Source organism: Pristis pectinata, chromosome 2 (genome assembly GCF_009764475.1).
Source record: "Pristis pectinata isolate sPriPec2 chromosome 2, sPriPec2.1.pri, whole genome shotgun sequence".
NCBI classification, from domain to species: Eukaryota; Metazoa; Chordata; class Chondrichthyes; order Rhinopristiformes; family Pristidae; genus Pristis; species Pristis pectinata.
In genome coordinates this window covers 92,155,354-92,172,438 of record NC_067406.1, presented here as the reverse complement: position 1 = coordinate 92,172,438, position 17,085 = coordinate 92,155,354, and the positions used below count along the sequence as shown (strand labels likewise).

Genomic DNA, 17,085 nt, shown 5'->3' with positions numbered 1-17,085 from the left:
GACTCTAAATTATTAGCTCGATTTTTCCCTTAAATTCACCTATTTATTTGAATTACTAAAGACTCCAGACTTTTGCCAAAATTTCAATGGATTTATCATGGACACTGATGTATACATATATACTTACAGGCAATAAATTAGCCATTAGTCAGCAGAACCTTTAAAAAAGATTCTTGATTTTGGCCATGTGACGTGGCCCAATTTCATATAAAACCACCAGTTTTTAAAAAATACCAATGTTCCAGAAGAATTGAAAAGATAAAAGTAAGCTAATTGTCTAAAAAAAAGTAGATATATGAACATACTGATACAATTCACCATGAACTGACACACTTAAGAAGGTTAGCTGATCACAACATTTCGGTTTTTGAAAGTTCACAATTCTTGTGCAAAAGTAGTTCACTCAGTCTCCAACTGTGATCAGCAAAAACCCAGAAGAGCAATATAACAACTGAAGATATCAAATGTTGCCAAATTTCTGCAGCATTCCCCAGTCTCCTGCAAAATTTCAGAATCAGAACACTTAAATCACAACAATCACGCCTGACATACTGACATCTGTATTCCTTACAAGGAAAAAGTGTAGTTATTTCCGCCAGCCAGGAAAAAAAAACTTTATAGCAGGGACAAGTGATCTTCATTATTCATTTACTATAATATCCTTGGGATGAAGTTTATTAAATTGCAGTTACATACTGTGTTTTTGATCATATCCAAATCAGGACAAAATTTAGAAGCATTCTTCACCGATATTTTGTTACAACAAGCAGCAACATACCAAGTTAGACATTTGAAAAAATAATAATTTAAAAGAAACACAAGTTTGGCAAATATAAATGATTATCTTTTTTTTCTTACTTGTTAATAACATTTCGCGATTCTTGGACATTGACAAGGAAGCCATCCAGAAGAGGAACAAACATCTCTCCAACGTCTGACACTACTAACATCTGTGGCTGTGCAAGACTGCTTTTAAGATTGTAGAAATGCAGAACCTTGTTATAAGTGACAAAGCCAACCCTAATGGCAGAAGTCTCTGCTTGATCTGCTCTGTAAAGGAATTTGAATGTGAAAGACGTGATTGTTAATAGTTTTAAAGTATATATTAAAAAAAAGCACTGTTACTTTCTGAAACAAAACTGCAAATTTGCCAATTAAGTGATGCTGACCAATTAAAATATCAGCTAGAAAAGCATGGGGAGTGATGTCTACAATAACTTGATTTTTGGTAACACCTTTAATGTAGTACTGCTTCACACTGGTTGTGATACAGGAATGTTTATGGTGGATTTCTGATTTTCTACTGAGACAAAGACTGAATGCCAATTTGACCCAGAACGTATGTTACAGTTGGGAATAAATAGTTGTACACTCTGTTGAAAACTTGCCACTTTTCTGAATCAGGTATAGGTACAAACCACACTTGCATTTACATTATGGCTTCAGACTTGTAGCCAAACAAATAAATCAGGGAAGAGATACCAAGAAAGTTAGAACATTTAAAGGGAGATCTTAAAAGAAAAGCTTCAGGGAAGGGAATTCCAGAGTTGGAGCCCTAAGCAACTGAAAACATAGCAACTAATAATAGGCAACGAAAGGAAATATATACAACAGAGGGTGAGGTGAAGAATTATGCAGGACTGCAAAAGTTTACGAAGACAAGGTATTGCAACAATTTAAACACATAATGGCAATTTTAAACATGAGACTGGGAGTCAATATCTCAGCATGGATGAACACAGTGGTGAATAGAATTGGGACATAAGAGGTCTATAAAAGAAAAATAATGAGTGTTGTCTATGAGAGTATTAAACATTCATATCTGGGAGCATCAAAGACATTGATAATGATTTCAATATCATTAAATTAAGCAAGGGGAAAAAGCAGGTGATTTTGTCAAGTTCAAAGCAGGCAATCAGTGTGGTAATCCAGCACTGTGTTGCACAGATGGAGTTGCCACCTCTCAAATAAAATGCTAAATTGAGGATTTAGCTGTTCTCCTAGGTGGTTATAGGAGATTAAGGGAGTTACCCCTAATATCCAAGCCAATAATGCCTACTCTTTAATCCGTAAAACAGATTATGTGGTTATTTTAACATTTGTATGTGTGAGACCTTGCTGTATGCAAATTGGCTGCCATTTCTCTCCATTTCAATACTCAATATATTTCAAAAGTACTTAATTGGCTAAGGTAGTTCATGACTCTGGAACATGAAAGGCTTTCATTTCTTTATTATTTAAAGAAACTTTCAATTGGAAAGTTACAAACAGTTTCTTAGAAATATTAGCTAGCTGCTTGAAGACCAAAAGAATTGGATTTAATTCCATGCTTGCTCATTCCTTTTGTTTGTGTAAAGGAAACCTGATAATAGTTTGCTTTATGTGCTTTTCACCACTGCTGGCACCTTGATTTATGAGGTGTAAAGCAGTGTCTTCTCACTAAACTGTGTATGGTGTCTTTGTGATATGAGTAATTGCATTTTACTGGTGCTTATGCAGTTTTCTGCACTACCAGTTTCATATTTGCCTTTTATTAAGCCTGTTGGTATGCATATTCTGTTAAAATTGGATTAGAGAAAAAAAACATTCATGCCTGTGTTTTTTTAACATGTAAGTTGCACACAAAACAAGTTTTGTGCATGCCTTGATGTGTTTCCACCCATTTGTGCAAATATGTAAATTAGACCAGAGACTTCCTACTGCAGTTATCCCTAGTATGTACACCATTTCCCCATCATTTTCCTACACATGTGGTCACATCACCAACATGTACAGTTTTGTTTTTTTTGACTATATGACAGAAATTTATCAATAGGTCACAACATACAATTTCCATTGCTCACTCACAATAAACAAAGTAGGGAACGATACATGAATTAAAGGGACCATCCTGCAGGGACATCAATTTTATAAACGCCAAGTCCTCCAATTGACTTACTTGAACTATCTTTTTGGTAGGCAGGCAGTACTGATAAAGAGTACTAGATACCATGATCTGTGGCCCTAATCTGGTCAAAGCATGAGGTTTGATCTGCACTCTCTACAGCATGGGAATCTCTGTACACAGTGCCTATTAAGCCTTCTTCCTAATTATCTCTTCCCCCTGATTTCCTTCCCCCTTGAGTTTCCCTACCCACCATTTCCCTCAACTCCATGGCAGCCTGTGTATCGGCAATGCAGAGAACACTTTAACCGAACTGACCTGCTTCTCAGCAGGCAGTGCACAAATGAGACGGGAGCTTGAGTTTAGCAAGCAGCTGCTGACTATGAAAATGCAAGCTGGATTCTTTTATTTCTAAAAGAGAAAAACAGTGGTCTCAAAAGGGATTTTTCAGAGGATGTCCCAACTTTGCAATGTTTTGGTGACCCACGATTTGAGCACAGGGCAAAATGCATTTAGTGTGCCAGAATCCAATCTCTTAGCTCCAGTTACAACACTAGGGGATGGACAAGGAATGAAGAATTGCATCTGGGAAGTAACAGGAAGATCAGGAAGTCCAAGAGGGAATATGTAAAATAGCTTGTGGGAAGTAGAGAAATAAACATTAAAAAGTCTTATAACTTACAAAGTTTTTTTTTAGAAATAGAGAGAGGCCACGATTGTTGATAGTCACATTGTGGTGAAGCATGTGTCTGAGATATTAAAGTATGTATTTCACATTGATTTATGGTGGAACTGAGAATGTAGGTATGGTGAGAACACAGAATAATTACACTGAATAAATGTGACTTTGAAGTAGGGAAAAGCAATCAAGCCTAAAGATAACGCAACCCAAGAAGAACATGCACCAGAGCCTGACGGCATTTGGTTGATGAAGGTAAAAAGAACAGAATCTCTAGCTAGGATTATTAATCCCTACATATACGATTTGAATAATCGTATTGGAACAAAGCAACATACCACCTTTGTTCAAGAAGAAAAAGAACGACTGTGGAAACCAAAGGTTACTTAGTCTCACTCTTGAAACGGTCAATGTTTTGAATTGCATGATTTTAAAAGAACAACTAAATGAAGTTTGCTAAAGATCTCATTATGGGAGAGTACTTACACTACAGTTGTACAGAAGAAGTAAAACCGCAGCATGGATGAAAAGTTTGCTGACATGGGAAATGAATCTTGGCTCAAATTGCAGGGAGAGGTGGAGCATTGTTATTCTTGGTTCCTTTGGGTGGTTTGAGTAGGGGGTGCAAAATATTAAAATTTGCTGAGTTTTACAAACAACATACTTTAAAATCACTGGTGAAGGTATACAAAGATTTACAAGGGTGATTCCAGTACTGATAAGTTATTATTAACAGGAAAGCCTGAATAGGCTGAGCTCTAGAAAAGCAAAGGCTAAGGGCCTTTAAAGCTATGAAATTGGGAGAAGTATATGATAATCATCAAAATCTATTGACATGCTGGGGTGAATGGCATTGATACATTTAAGGGGGATCTAGGTGAGGGAGAAGCAATAGAAGAATTATTGGAAGGTAAGTTAAAGGAGGGCAGAAGATGCATAAAGAACATAAACATTGGCATTGATTAGTTTGGTTGAACAGATGTTTGCTTGCCATGATTTCCCTGTGGTAACAGTATACTACCAATGAGATATACCACTGCAGCAAATAGTCTCTGAACTGAACTTCTACTTGAATTTCTGTTGGAAGTTTTTTTTTCTAATATGAGCTGTATAAAGCTCCAATGTATAGTAGTAAGCTAGTAAAGTCAGAAAAAGATTTTGGAAGTACACGCTAATGTACACATATTGGTGTGCTTAAATATCTTAAATGATAAGCACTTTTGTTTTTAATGATCAGATCAAAGACAACAAATCTGTTTTACCTTGGTAACTTATCTAGCAGGGTCTTAAGCTCCTCGCATATTAGTTTGACACAGCCAATTTTGATACTGCTGTATGAAACATCTATCATGAAGATGAAGGCTGGTGGATTAGGAGGCTTGCTGTTCTGTAAATAAAAATAGATATGTGAATAAAAAGAAAAAAAAATCAATCTTAGTTTAAAGAGCTGGCCCCCAGATGATGGTGTGAAGTTGCCCTGGAATTCCACGAGGGTTTTCCAAGGCTTTGATGAAGTCGAGGCATATTTCGTCATTGTGTAAATGGAGAAGGGATCTACAGGTGATATTAAAAGGACATTCAGTAAATAGTAGATTTTTTATTGAAGACACAGGAGGCAAGTATGTATCTAATATAAAACCAAATACAGTGATTTGTTAGATTCTCAAATTGCTGTGCATCCAATTGGTTATTTTTGATCTTCTAGGCCCCCCCAATGTTCCTGGCCCTGACCCATTAATGTTCTAGGTGCCCCGATCCTCGAAGTTTCAGACCTCTGCCCCTCAATGCCTCAAGCTCCCAATCCTCCAATGTTTCAGCCCCCTGTCCTCCACTGTTCCCTGACTCTCCAATATGTCAGGCCATTTGACCGTCCAATATCTCAGACCGCCAACCATCCAGTTCTTGTACCACCAACCCCTCAATATCTCAGCAATCCTCCACTGACCCTCCAATATTTCAGGACCTCAACCCTCCAATATTTCAGGACCTCAACCCTCCAATATCCCAGGCCCCACTACTATCCAATGTCCCAGGTGCCCTTAACCCTCTGATTTCCCAAGCCTCTTCAACACTCCAATATCTCAGTATCTCCTAAACCCCTAATGTCCCATGCCTACCGTTATCCTACTCTCTGAGGTCTGAGGTGCAATGACAGTCCCATGTCCCAGGACCCCTTATTTTCCAATCCCCCCAACCTCAGACCTTGAGAGCAGTCCATTTCCCACTGTGAGTTACCTCCAACCATCCTCTCACATGCTTTCTATCCACGCCCCCAGTACGCTGGATCTGATGAACCAGGTTGGCACATTTTTTTCCATCATGAAAACTGCCAGGATCTAGGGTGCTTTGGAGATATGTAGCAGTAGGTTCACAGCCACATGATTTGTTGGTGCACTGCCATAGCCCAAAAGTAGCACACACATATGTGTGTACTAGAATTTCTAGGCAGTCATGTCTTTACCTTAACTAAAGTTTGAATTCATTTAATCAGCATAACAATACGTATTGAAGTTTAGAAACTGCTCAAATTTGAGGATATTTTCATAAAAACTTCAGACTTTACCAATTAATTTAATACAAGAAAATAGCAATATGACCATAAAATTCTTTACTGCTGTTGTCACTAGTTTTAGAAATAGATTGACATAGAATTTGAAAAAGATAAAACTTTCTAATTAATAAGTGATGTTTTAAGCATGTGTTATTGGCCGTCAGAATTGGAAAAGAGTTTAACATGACATCTGTAGTTAAAATGAATCCCACATTTTCTTCTTTAATACTCTGGAAGTTGTCATGATATGTTTGTCTTTACCCTTGAATGAATTTTGAACTAGCAAAGCAGTGGATTTACATTTAAAAAATGCTTGTCTCAGTGCAGATTTGCCAACTACAGGATTTTACTGATCTGCTTTAACAATCATCTGTTTCAGCAATCTACAGGAAAATTATCTTTGTCTATGGCTATAATTTCAGTTCTGTTTCTCAAGTGAAACTTGTCACCTTTTCCAGGTACAGAGCAAGTAACTAGTGGACCCATGTCCCTTTTACACCAGATAAGGAAACATGGTTAGCATAAGGTTAAATGCACCTTCCAATTCTTGAATACAATAAATTGATTTCAGATATTAACAGTATGAAATTTAATTGTGTAATAGTTCTAGACACTTGAAAGTAAAATTATACCATTAAAAGTGAAAACATGATACTCCAGCAATTCATCAGATATAACAAATTAGAACCTAAAAGAATCATAAATTCATGAAATAATGCAGCACACTAGCAAGCCATTCAGCTTGATATCAACAGGTGCTGCCTGGTACTCCATTCTGAGGGTGAATTCAGTAGGTGGCTTCATTTTGGGTAAGGGGCTTGGTGGTGGGATGAGTAAATATTCAGCCCAACACTGATGGAGATGATTGTAGGGTTGATCGGTAAATTTTACTGTGGGCCTGTGGGTCTTTGGACAGCAGGTCAAAGGTCAGTAAGGCGAGGGCAAAAATGAGAGTAAATAATTCACTCAGCTGGTAGGTTTCCTTGTCCAGTGCTTCACTATTCATCCTCGTGCATTATTCCTGTTGTCTCAGGAGTGTCCAACAACGGGTACTCCCAGGACAACGTGCTCTGAGCCCCTGCAAAAATGAGCATTTCCCAGGAAATTACGTCATCTCATGTGCCCTTGATGCAGAAATTCCATCAGGGCTGTAAGGATGGCTTGTGCCCAGTCAGGCAATGAGAATGATGTGGAAGAAAATACAATTACCTTTCACTCTGGAAAAACAATTGATTTTCAATTGCTTCACATTGATGAAAAGCAGTGTTATACAGTAGAATTTCACATTTCATATATTTTATTCATTTCTCTTTTAACCTGATCTGCGGCCTTTATAGACCTGTGCAGAAATACCCAGGGCTCTCCCTTTAAAATTCTATTTAGTTTATGTTGTCTCTCCTTGTCCCACCAACAAATCAGCTTACCCATTTCTGTGATGAATTTTATCTCCCAAATATCTGCCTATCCCACTGGGCTGTGTTTGTTCCTTTTAGGTCTGTTTATTAAATTTATGATGCAGATGGAGGCCATTCAGCCTATCGTGTTGTGCTGGATGAAAAAGACCTATGCAGACTAATCCCACCTTCTGGCCCTAGGGTAACCTGCAGGTCATGGCTCTTCATGTACACACTGAGGTTCTTTTTCAAGTGAGGTTTTCTGACTCTACCTTCCTGCAGACAGTGAGTTTGAGACTGCTAAGGCTATGAAAACTTTTCCTCATTTATCTCCAATCTTAGCAATTACCTTAAATCTACGCTCCTTAGCTTTGGGCTCCACTGCTTATGGAAACAGGCCCTTCCTATTTACTCCCTGTAGGCACCTCATAATTTTACATACCTTACTTGTCTCCCCTCAGCCTCCCTGTTCCAAAATGAAAAACACCAGCTTATCTAATTTTTCCTCATTACAAAAATCTTACAGTCCTGGCAACACCCTCATAAATCTCCTCTTCATCCTTTCCACAATGATCACATCCTTCCTGTGATCTCATCTATATGCAGTAACCAAGTTGTAGCCTGACTCACGTGTACAGTTCAAGTTTAACTCCCTATTCATATATTCCACACCTTGGCATCTGTCTCCGCTTCTTTCTCGACAACAGACCCAACCAGTTCTCCTCCACCACCACCCTCCTCCATCTGGCAGAACTGGTACTCACCCTCAATAACTTTCCTTTCGGCTCCTCCCACTTCCTCCAGACCAAAGGTGTAGCCATTGGCACTCGCATGGGCCCCAGCTATGCCTGCCTTTTTGTCCGCTATGTGGAACAGTCCATGTTCCGTGCCAACACTTGTAACACTCCCCAACCCTTTCTCCGCTATATTGACAACTGCACTGGGGCTGCTTCCTGCACTCATCAATTCCATCAACTTTGCCTCCAACTTCCACCCAGTTCTAAAATTCACTTGGTCCATCTCTGACCCCTCTCTCCCCTTTCTTGATCTCTGTGTCTTCATCCCCGGGGACAGATTATCCACTATCCAAAATGTCAAATGTTTATTTCCCTCCATAGATGCTGCCTGACCTGCTGAGCTCCTCCAGCATTTTGTGCGTATTGCTCCAGATTCCAGCAACTGCAGAATCTCTTGTGTGATCCCATATGTCTTTTTGTTTTGAACCACCTTATTGATCTGTCCTGTACCTTTAAGGAATTATGAATTTGTGGACAGAAGCTCCCAGATCCCTCTGTTCCTTTACACCACTCAGTATAGTCCCATTTACTGTGTATTCCTTTGCCTCATTGCACCTTTTATAGCGGCTTAGACACTGCATTTGTACTTCCAATACCACACAGCGCAAGAAAATTAGGTGCCATGTGATAATAATTACTAGTCTTTCAAATCGGTTTACACAGAATGACAGTGGGTGAAGTGCCTTGTCTTCAGGGTATGACAATCTCGTTGGATCAGCTGATCTTCTCCTGCCCATATATTTATAGGCCCTTATTACAAAAGTAACAGAAGTGTTGAGAGGGGTGGGTGTGAGTGTGGGAAAGATGAGTGGAGGTTGGCAGGAGTAGCATAAAACACTTTTAGATAAATTCTAATCTTTTGCAGTTGCAGTAGAAATGGAAAGTAGCAGCAGCTGGGATTTGCTTTACCAAAATGCTTCCTGCATCATTCTCTTTGCAGATATCTGATGCAAATATCAGGCACAGGCTTAATTTTCTATTGATTTAATGGTTAATTCCTGGCAAATTGTAGGATATATTCTTAATCCAGCAGTATTATCTACTTCATGAAAGAACAGATTGTTTCTCGAACCTGGAACATTTTAAAGCCATATGCGATTTCTGCATTTTGTTTAAAAAGGCTACAAATGTACTCATAAGAACAAAGGTCAGGCCAGGCCTGTGCTGATTACCATAGCTGAGTTCTCTTCAAGGAGAAGAAGCAGATAGGGTGGCTGAGGGTTGCAGAGCAAAGTACAAGGGAATGGGCCATGGTCCCTTAATTCTTTTACTCACTGATGTGTGCTAATAAACACTGGATCCCAAAGTCTGATTCCACAAAAATCCTGTGTAGAAATGTTTAATTTAATGGAAAATTAAGGACAGTTAAGTTTTTTTTAGAAGATTGAAATGATAGTGTGTTTAAAATTACAATTGAAAGATAAGCAAAACAAATCTGTCTTCATTGTTGGGTAAAGAGCTTCAATACATCATTGGTGTGTTGTCAGTTTGTAACTCAGAATAAGATGACAGATATTTTTTGTGAACTCAGCTGTAATAAGTTCCATCTGTAATCACTTGACTTCGTATCACTTTGCACACATACCCCAAGCTAAGATGTCTCTACTAATTTACAAATGGCACCCTTTGAAGTTGAAAAGAGTTAGACATGTCTGGGACTCATTAGCAATGAAAAGAAAAAAGGGACTTTTTTTGAACTAACAGCTACAGAAAAGGTAACTCAAAATGAAACATTATATATTTTTGTGTTTTGCTGGGCTGGAGGGATAGGGGTGTTTCAAGGTTATTTGACCATCAGTTCTGTTTTATAAGATGTTCTTAATAAATGAATTTGGATCATAGCCAGGGGTCTGGAAGGTGTGTAGGGGGCAGGTGGTGGGAGGAAACCAAGCCAAAGAAGTTAACATGTTATTGTACATTCTTAATAAACTAATGCAACTAAGTCAGTGAGCCAGAATAAATCCATAATTAACAGCTGGGGAATTTGCATATGATGCATATTACCCATAAATACAAGTCTTAATGTGAAAGCCAGGAATTGTTGGCTAAAAGCAGCATTAGTTTAGTGTTTGCAACTTTTAGTGTAAATGTTTGTTCATTAATTATTTATCATTCCTTGCTGGAAAACAAATCCATAGTTCTTTTTCACTGCATTCATATACGATGCAGAAAAATGCCAGGGACAGAAGTGGGACATCTTGCTTCTTGGGTTTACTCTTTGTTCAGTTAGATCATGGATGATCTGCAACTATGACTGCTGTATACAACAATGCTTTTATTTCAATGACAGTATTGATAAAGAAGCCCTGGGTTAGATATGAGGTAAAAAAATCAAAAGACTATATTAATAAATCATCCGGAAGGAGTCTCATGCTACAGAATGTATACCATAGTTTACATACTTTACATATTGCTTATACTTACTTTGCAGTAATCTAAAGTAGCCATGAATTCATAGGATCCAAGAGACAACTCTGGCTTGTCATACTGATCCAACCTTCTGCCCATGTGATCCAAGTGTTGAAAATAGAATGGAGGGACTAAAGAAGGAAAAAATATATAAAGCAACATTAAAATTGTCTTTCTACATAGCACCTAAAAGTAAATATAAACATTCTGGGGGTTGGATTTCTTCCATTCCTTTCAAAATTTCTTTCTTCCTGTGATCAGAAAAAATAAAGTTCTGTGAGTTTCTAATAAAAACAGCCAAAGAAGATTCCCAGTGAAAACTGGAAATTGTAAAATAACATTGTGCTAGTTAACCAATGATTTTATTACAAAGTTACTTTTGAACACAACAGATGAGTTCACTAGACTGTGGAACCACTGACAGTTCCAATCCCTGTGAAAGCTTCTTCTGACAACACAAAAGAAACCTGAGATAACACATGAATCTTAAGTGTCATCAAGTGAATAGGATCTGCTAATTACTGTAGCAAGAGCCTGAGGAAAGAGCTGAAGGGTCTTCAGAGAACTCCATTAATTAGCCTGAGCTTCAGAACTTATTGCTGGTTACAAAGCAGGAAATCAAAAGTTGAATCACATTAATTTGCTAATTTGTGGGTTGGCACCAAGAAAATAACCATGAATTGTAAAATGCCAAATAATTACTTTAGAGCGGGGAATGTTTACCCACATTGACCGATACATGACTCATGTTGCATACTATATGGCTGACACTAAATGCTCTCAGGGGATCCATGGATAACCAAGATATGCTCCTTTCCAGTGTCACACACATCCCAAGAACAAACAAAACAAGTATAAACCTTCACAGTTGACAATTTTGCCTTGTGGCTTTGCAGTTAAAATCTTTCAGGGTAGGATGATGAAAACAAGTAATTAGAATTAACAGCTACCTGTTACTCTTGACAGTAATGGTATTATAACTGCCATTTTGATTCTGGTAATGGGACAACTAAACTCTCAAGTGAGTAGTAAAGCTGATCAATAAGAAACCACCTCCAACAGTGAGGTGAATACTCAGCAGCTGAAAAAGTAGTGAATGTAAAATTGTTTGTGCAAAATCAAAAGTAGTTTCAACTTTAAAGGTACTGAATCTCTAACAGGCTGGCATTCATTGATGGAATTATGGCATACACTGCCCAATGGGCCCGATGAGATTGTGACAATCAGCAATCATAAAACAGCCTTATGACCTTTCTGATGTAAGCCACCTGTTTTGCACAGAAATGTGAACTATCAAAATGTGTATGTGCATGTATGTATGTTGGGGTTGGTGCTGCAGGCAATGGGTTGGGGTGGGAGGAGCATCTTAGCTACAAACTCCTGTAAACTTAGAACATAAAACATAGAAGAGTACAGCACAACACAGGCCCTTCGGCTCACAACGTTGTGCTGACCCTTAAACCTCACCTAAGACTATCTAACCCCTTCCTCCCACATAGCCCTCCATTTTAAATTCCTCCATATGCTTATCTCGTAATCTCTTGAATTTGACCAACGTACCTGCCTCCACCACCGCCCCAGGCAGCACATTCCATCCCCCAACCACTCTCTGGGTAAAAAACCTTCCTCTGATTTCTCCCTTGAACCTTCTACCCATCCTGTATTGAGCAGTAGTGCCCTGGGAAAGAGGTGCTGGCTGTCCACTCTATTTATTCCTCTTAACATTTTGAACACCTCTATCATGTCTCCTCTCATCCTCCTTCTCTCCAAAGAGTAAAGCCCTAGCTCCCTTAGTCTCTCCTCATAATGCATACTTTCTAAACCAGGCAGCATCCTGGTAAATCTCCTCTGCACCCTTTCCAACGCTTCCACATCCTTCCTATAATGAGGCGACCAGAAATGGACACAGTACTCTAGGTGTGGTCTAACCAGAGTTTTGTAGAGCTGTAGCTCCTGTAAACTAGTCTGATTTTTACTTACAACTAGTCTGTCTATATCAATTAAATCTTTACCACCCTGATCAAGTGCTATGATGATGTTTTGCTGGAAAAGAATGCTTAAAGGCATAACTTTGACAAGCCATTTCAGGCAGCTTCTGTTTTCAAAATATTGCACTACTGGTCATTAACCAGATTGGTACTGATGGAGGGGAAACTCTTGCAGTTTGAGAATGTTATGGAATTGAATCTAAGGATCGGAATTGCCAATAATCCTGTGGGCTTCAAGGATTCTAACAGCAAACAAAAAATAAGTGCCCTAACATTCTGCTAACACTGAATAAAACTGAAACAGAGATTTAATAAGTACTCTCAAAATAATAGCTAGAGTGAGTGGAAAATGACTTTTCTCTGGTTGGGAAGTTAGTCAGTTTAAGTTTATTACTGAGGAACTGAAGAGAGATATTAGGGCAATTTTTTTTTGTAGAGTGGTAAGGGGAGAAGACAATGTCCTAATGAAACTGGTATTCAAGGAGCTACAAAGCATTGTGGCATGGAATAATGGAATGTATACATGAGTTTCTGAAGTTATCTGTATTATCATGCAGGGTCCATATGGAGGGAAGAGAAGTTGGACAGCTAATTATATTGTTGAATGTCTAGTAACAGTGCCCCACAGATAGGTCTCCAGACAGTTTCTCCTGTGGAAAGATGTTCGGCTTGGGAAAGAAGGAATTAATGCATAATGATAGAGGCAAAAAAAAGTTGCAAAACAAGTCAGAACTATGGACGAAATGCAGAATAATTAGAAGTATGAGAGTGGAGTGCAGCTGGCAGAGAAATATTAAGATAATGTAGTTGGCAGAGAATAATACAGAGAATTGTATTGAGCAAGAAATTGCAGAAAAGTGAGGTAGTTAAATGCCATGTTAAAAAAAATCTTCTGGGAAATCTGGATAGTTGCTACCAGATGGTGAAAGAATGGTTGAAATAATACAACAAAAAAACTTCAGAAACTTTTTGGAAGCAGTTTACAGTTAAACTACAGACAATATAAGCCTGTAATATAAATATAAACATGTTATACTTTGTCTATTCCACATGGGTAACAAAGATGACATTTAATGGCTTAATGGGGATTCTTGCCAGGTTCAAGTGACAGCAGGATTTTTGACATCCTTTCCAACCTTTGAACCTTGCACTGAGGCTGTAACATTGAGTTAATGGAGTTTAGGGAATACATCTACTAACACCCCAAATGTTTATTGGTAAATTAGCATCCACCATGCAGTTGGGTTCATTGTAAGTTTGCCCTGTGGGCTTACCTTCACGATTGACAACAGTTGTTAAAAGTTGAAAGTTTGCTCTGTTTGCACCAATAAAAGATCTGTCAGGCTGCATATGTCTACCTCCATCAATGTACAACAGGTTGAGAGGAAACCAGATATATTGGGATGGATTGCACGTGCATTTAGTACTAGGAGGTGTCACCTGCATCTAAATTGTCAGATAGTCTATGTGCAGGTTCTCTTGATGTTGGAGACCATGCTTATCTATCATGCCACACACTACATTGGGGTAAGATTCTCAGAAAGCCAAGAAGTTCTTTTCCTGGACTTCTTGGGAAAAAAAATCAACAAATTATCCATCAAGGGATGCTTTCTATGGCAACCTCCAGCTGTCTGGCCTTGTTCCATCAATATTTTATTGGCCAGTTTGAAGTAAAATGTGATCAAATTTCAGGGGATTCAATTATTTTATCATAACCTTAGCAAGTAATTGACATTACTCCACCCCCCACCACTACTCAAATTCCTAGGAATGGCCTCTAACTGGCAGCTTCATTTGAGAGCTGCAATGGGATGCCATTCCCAATGTCCACTCATACAGATATCCTACTGACAGGCAAGTCATGATGAAACCATTAGGTTGATTGAGGTTGGGAGTTCATGGGAAAATGATAAAGGAAAAATCTGTCATTCTCCTGTTCTGATGAATCTGGAATTAAAGTTGCTGGCCTCAAATTTCACTGGGGTGTTACAAAATTCCTACTGGAGAATCACTGGAACAGTTGGTTGAGATGAAGTCCAAGGAATTTCCAAATTGCTCCCTCCCTCCCTCATTTTCTGCAAAAGCAGCTTAAGCACAGATCAAATATTCATAATCACACAAGTACAGTGAGTTTATATTAAATAAAACTCATGTTAATTCTTTCATAGCATTTATATTAAGTACAGTAACAGTTATGTCACAATGTAAATGCAATAACTCTGTCCGTGTGCAGTTTGCTCTTCATGATTTTAAAAACATGTCAACATTCTTGCTAAGTATCATGTGTATTTGCCCTAAGATTTGTAGAGTGGCAGGAGGAAGAAAAATATTAAGATTCATAGTTAACAAGCTTACTTTATAAGGGAAAGGGTTATAATGATCCAACTGAATAAAATCCAATTTAAGTAATGTGTTCCAGTCAAACAGTTTTGGCAACATACTTGGAAAATAGCCAAACACTTTAAACCACTTAATCCCAGCTCACACACTCTGCCAATCTTTCTTTGAACAAATAAGGTTTGATTTCATCAGAGGGAATGTAGTGACGTTCGCGCAGAAATCAAACAAGGCAATAAAATAGAAATCAATTCCATGTATCTAGTTGGGTTGCAGAAAAGAAAATCCATGCAACGTTTTTGTAAAAAACAGACAATAAAATTAATTTCTAAATGTGCCAGAGGAAAAAAAAACGATTATTGGTGAATTAAATACTTTCAGAATCAAGTGTCTTGTTTCTAATCAAACATAAACCAATTCAACAACTAAAAAAATTACCAAATATCCTTTAGTATTGAACATGGTAAGTCAGGTAAGTAGTGGTTAATTAAGCCAGAATGTTAAACCATGCAATTACAATACATTATGTACAAGAAAGGAAGAAGAATCCATTTTAAAGCCACAACATCTAATGTTTTAATGCAGAATGAGATTAGCCTGAATTTAATTGCAAAGGAGGTATTTCTCCAGGTTTCAAAGTATACTTGATGGCCATGGTCCACAATAGTCTCCTTCCTGTGAGCTACCCGAGAGTCACTGCAAACACTAACTTGAGCTTGACCACCTTGTGAGCTAATTCTGGACACCTGTCTGGTTTAGACAGCTCATCAGAATATGCTGATGAAGCTTGAGGGTGAATTTCAGGTGAGTCTCAGGCTTTTAACACTGGTGCTGGTGTGTTGTGGAGTTCTCTGCCTGAAAATGGGCCTACACAAATTCTTACACATCTCACTATATTAGTAAACTTACTTGTTACCATATAGGAGATAGCATTCAGTCCATTTGCTCCATGTCAGCTCCCAGGAGATTAATCCCACCAGTTCCATTCCCCCCTCTTATTTGCAACTTATTCTCTCTCAAGGCCCATATGGCAAAGCCTTTGAGAGTTGAGTAAAAATTGTTCCAACAATGTAAATTACAGTTCCTCCATCCATTAGGGAGACAAAAATTGTGCTGTGCTGGAGATGTTATTGTGAGGTTTATGATGGCAAGAGAATAAAATGAATTAGCAACCTTCATTGACACAGCTGCAGAATCCACACTGGTACCTCCGTCCACCTTCAATGAACTGCATTAATGGACACATGTAGGCCTTACATCTGTTACAACGAATGGGTCCAGTTTCTCTATGGCTTACAACACAGACTGGTGCCTGTTAAATTGAAAAAAAGAGAATTGATAATGTTTAAATCAAACTCGTACTACGTGCAGTGAGGTAACCAGCTTAAATTTTCTCAACAGGGTTCCTATTTCATTACACATACTGTTCATAGGAAATATTTCCCCAAGTTAACTGAACTATTGCAAATCAAATTATTAGCAGCAGAACTAGACATTTTTAATGGCAATTCTCACATCCCATTAAAATTTATGCATTCAGCCTAAAATATTTGGTTCAGATTTACAATGCAATATAAAACAGATGGGATGGCTGATGAGGTTAATAAGAAAAAAAGTCTTTTCCAAGTTGTTATAAACTGCCACTGGCATGCCCAACAAATAAGCAAATAAAAGTGAACCAATTCAAGCAAGCCAACCTGTACACAAACTATTCCGATGTCTGTGCTATATCCTTTATTTGGTCTCAAGAACTTTCTCCTCTCTCCTAGAAGGCATTGACTGTTTACAGAGATATGCTTCTCACAGCCTGCATGGTTACTATCCAATACTCCAAACTAATTATTTATATGTGTTTGATAAGTAACAATTCTAGTAAATTATTCCCCTGAAGGTGGCATCATAGTCAAGACCATTTGTTTTCTCCAACTGTGCACACACAGACATTTTCTGAAGAGCTTGCAGAACAATGGTCAACACTTATCTCCTGGCTGGTTTTCCCCCTCCTTAGTCCAACGCCAATTGGTCTGATTGTAAAGTCTATATGTT

General features: G+C 38.2%; 1 protein-coding gene across 2 annotated transcripts in view; it reads right to left on the bottom strand.

The window, feature by feature from the left end:
* Positions 1–17,085, bottom strand: part of sec24d (SEC24 homolog D, COPII coat complex component) — a 128,789-nt gene that overhangs the window by 44,488 nt on the left and 67,216 nt on the right. For both annotated transcript variants that reach the window (XM_052010332.1, XM_052010333.1), the window contains 4 exons: positions 16,213–16,351; positions 10,730–10,845; positions 4,826–4,950; positions 859–1,050 (listed from right to left, as the gene is read on the bottom strand). In XM_052010332.1, the coding sequence (XP_051866292.1) occupies positions 859–1,050; positions 4,826–4,950; positions 10,730–10,845; positions 16,213–16,351 (572 nt within the window). The remainder of the gene's footprint in view (positions 1–858; positions 1,051–4,825; positions 4,951–10,729; positions 10,846–16,212; positions 16,352–17,085) is intronic.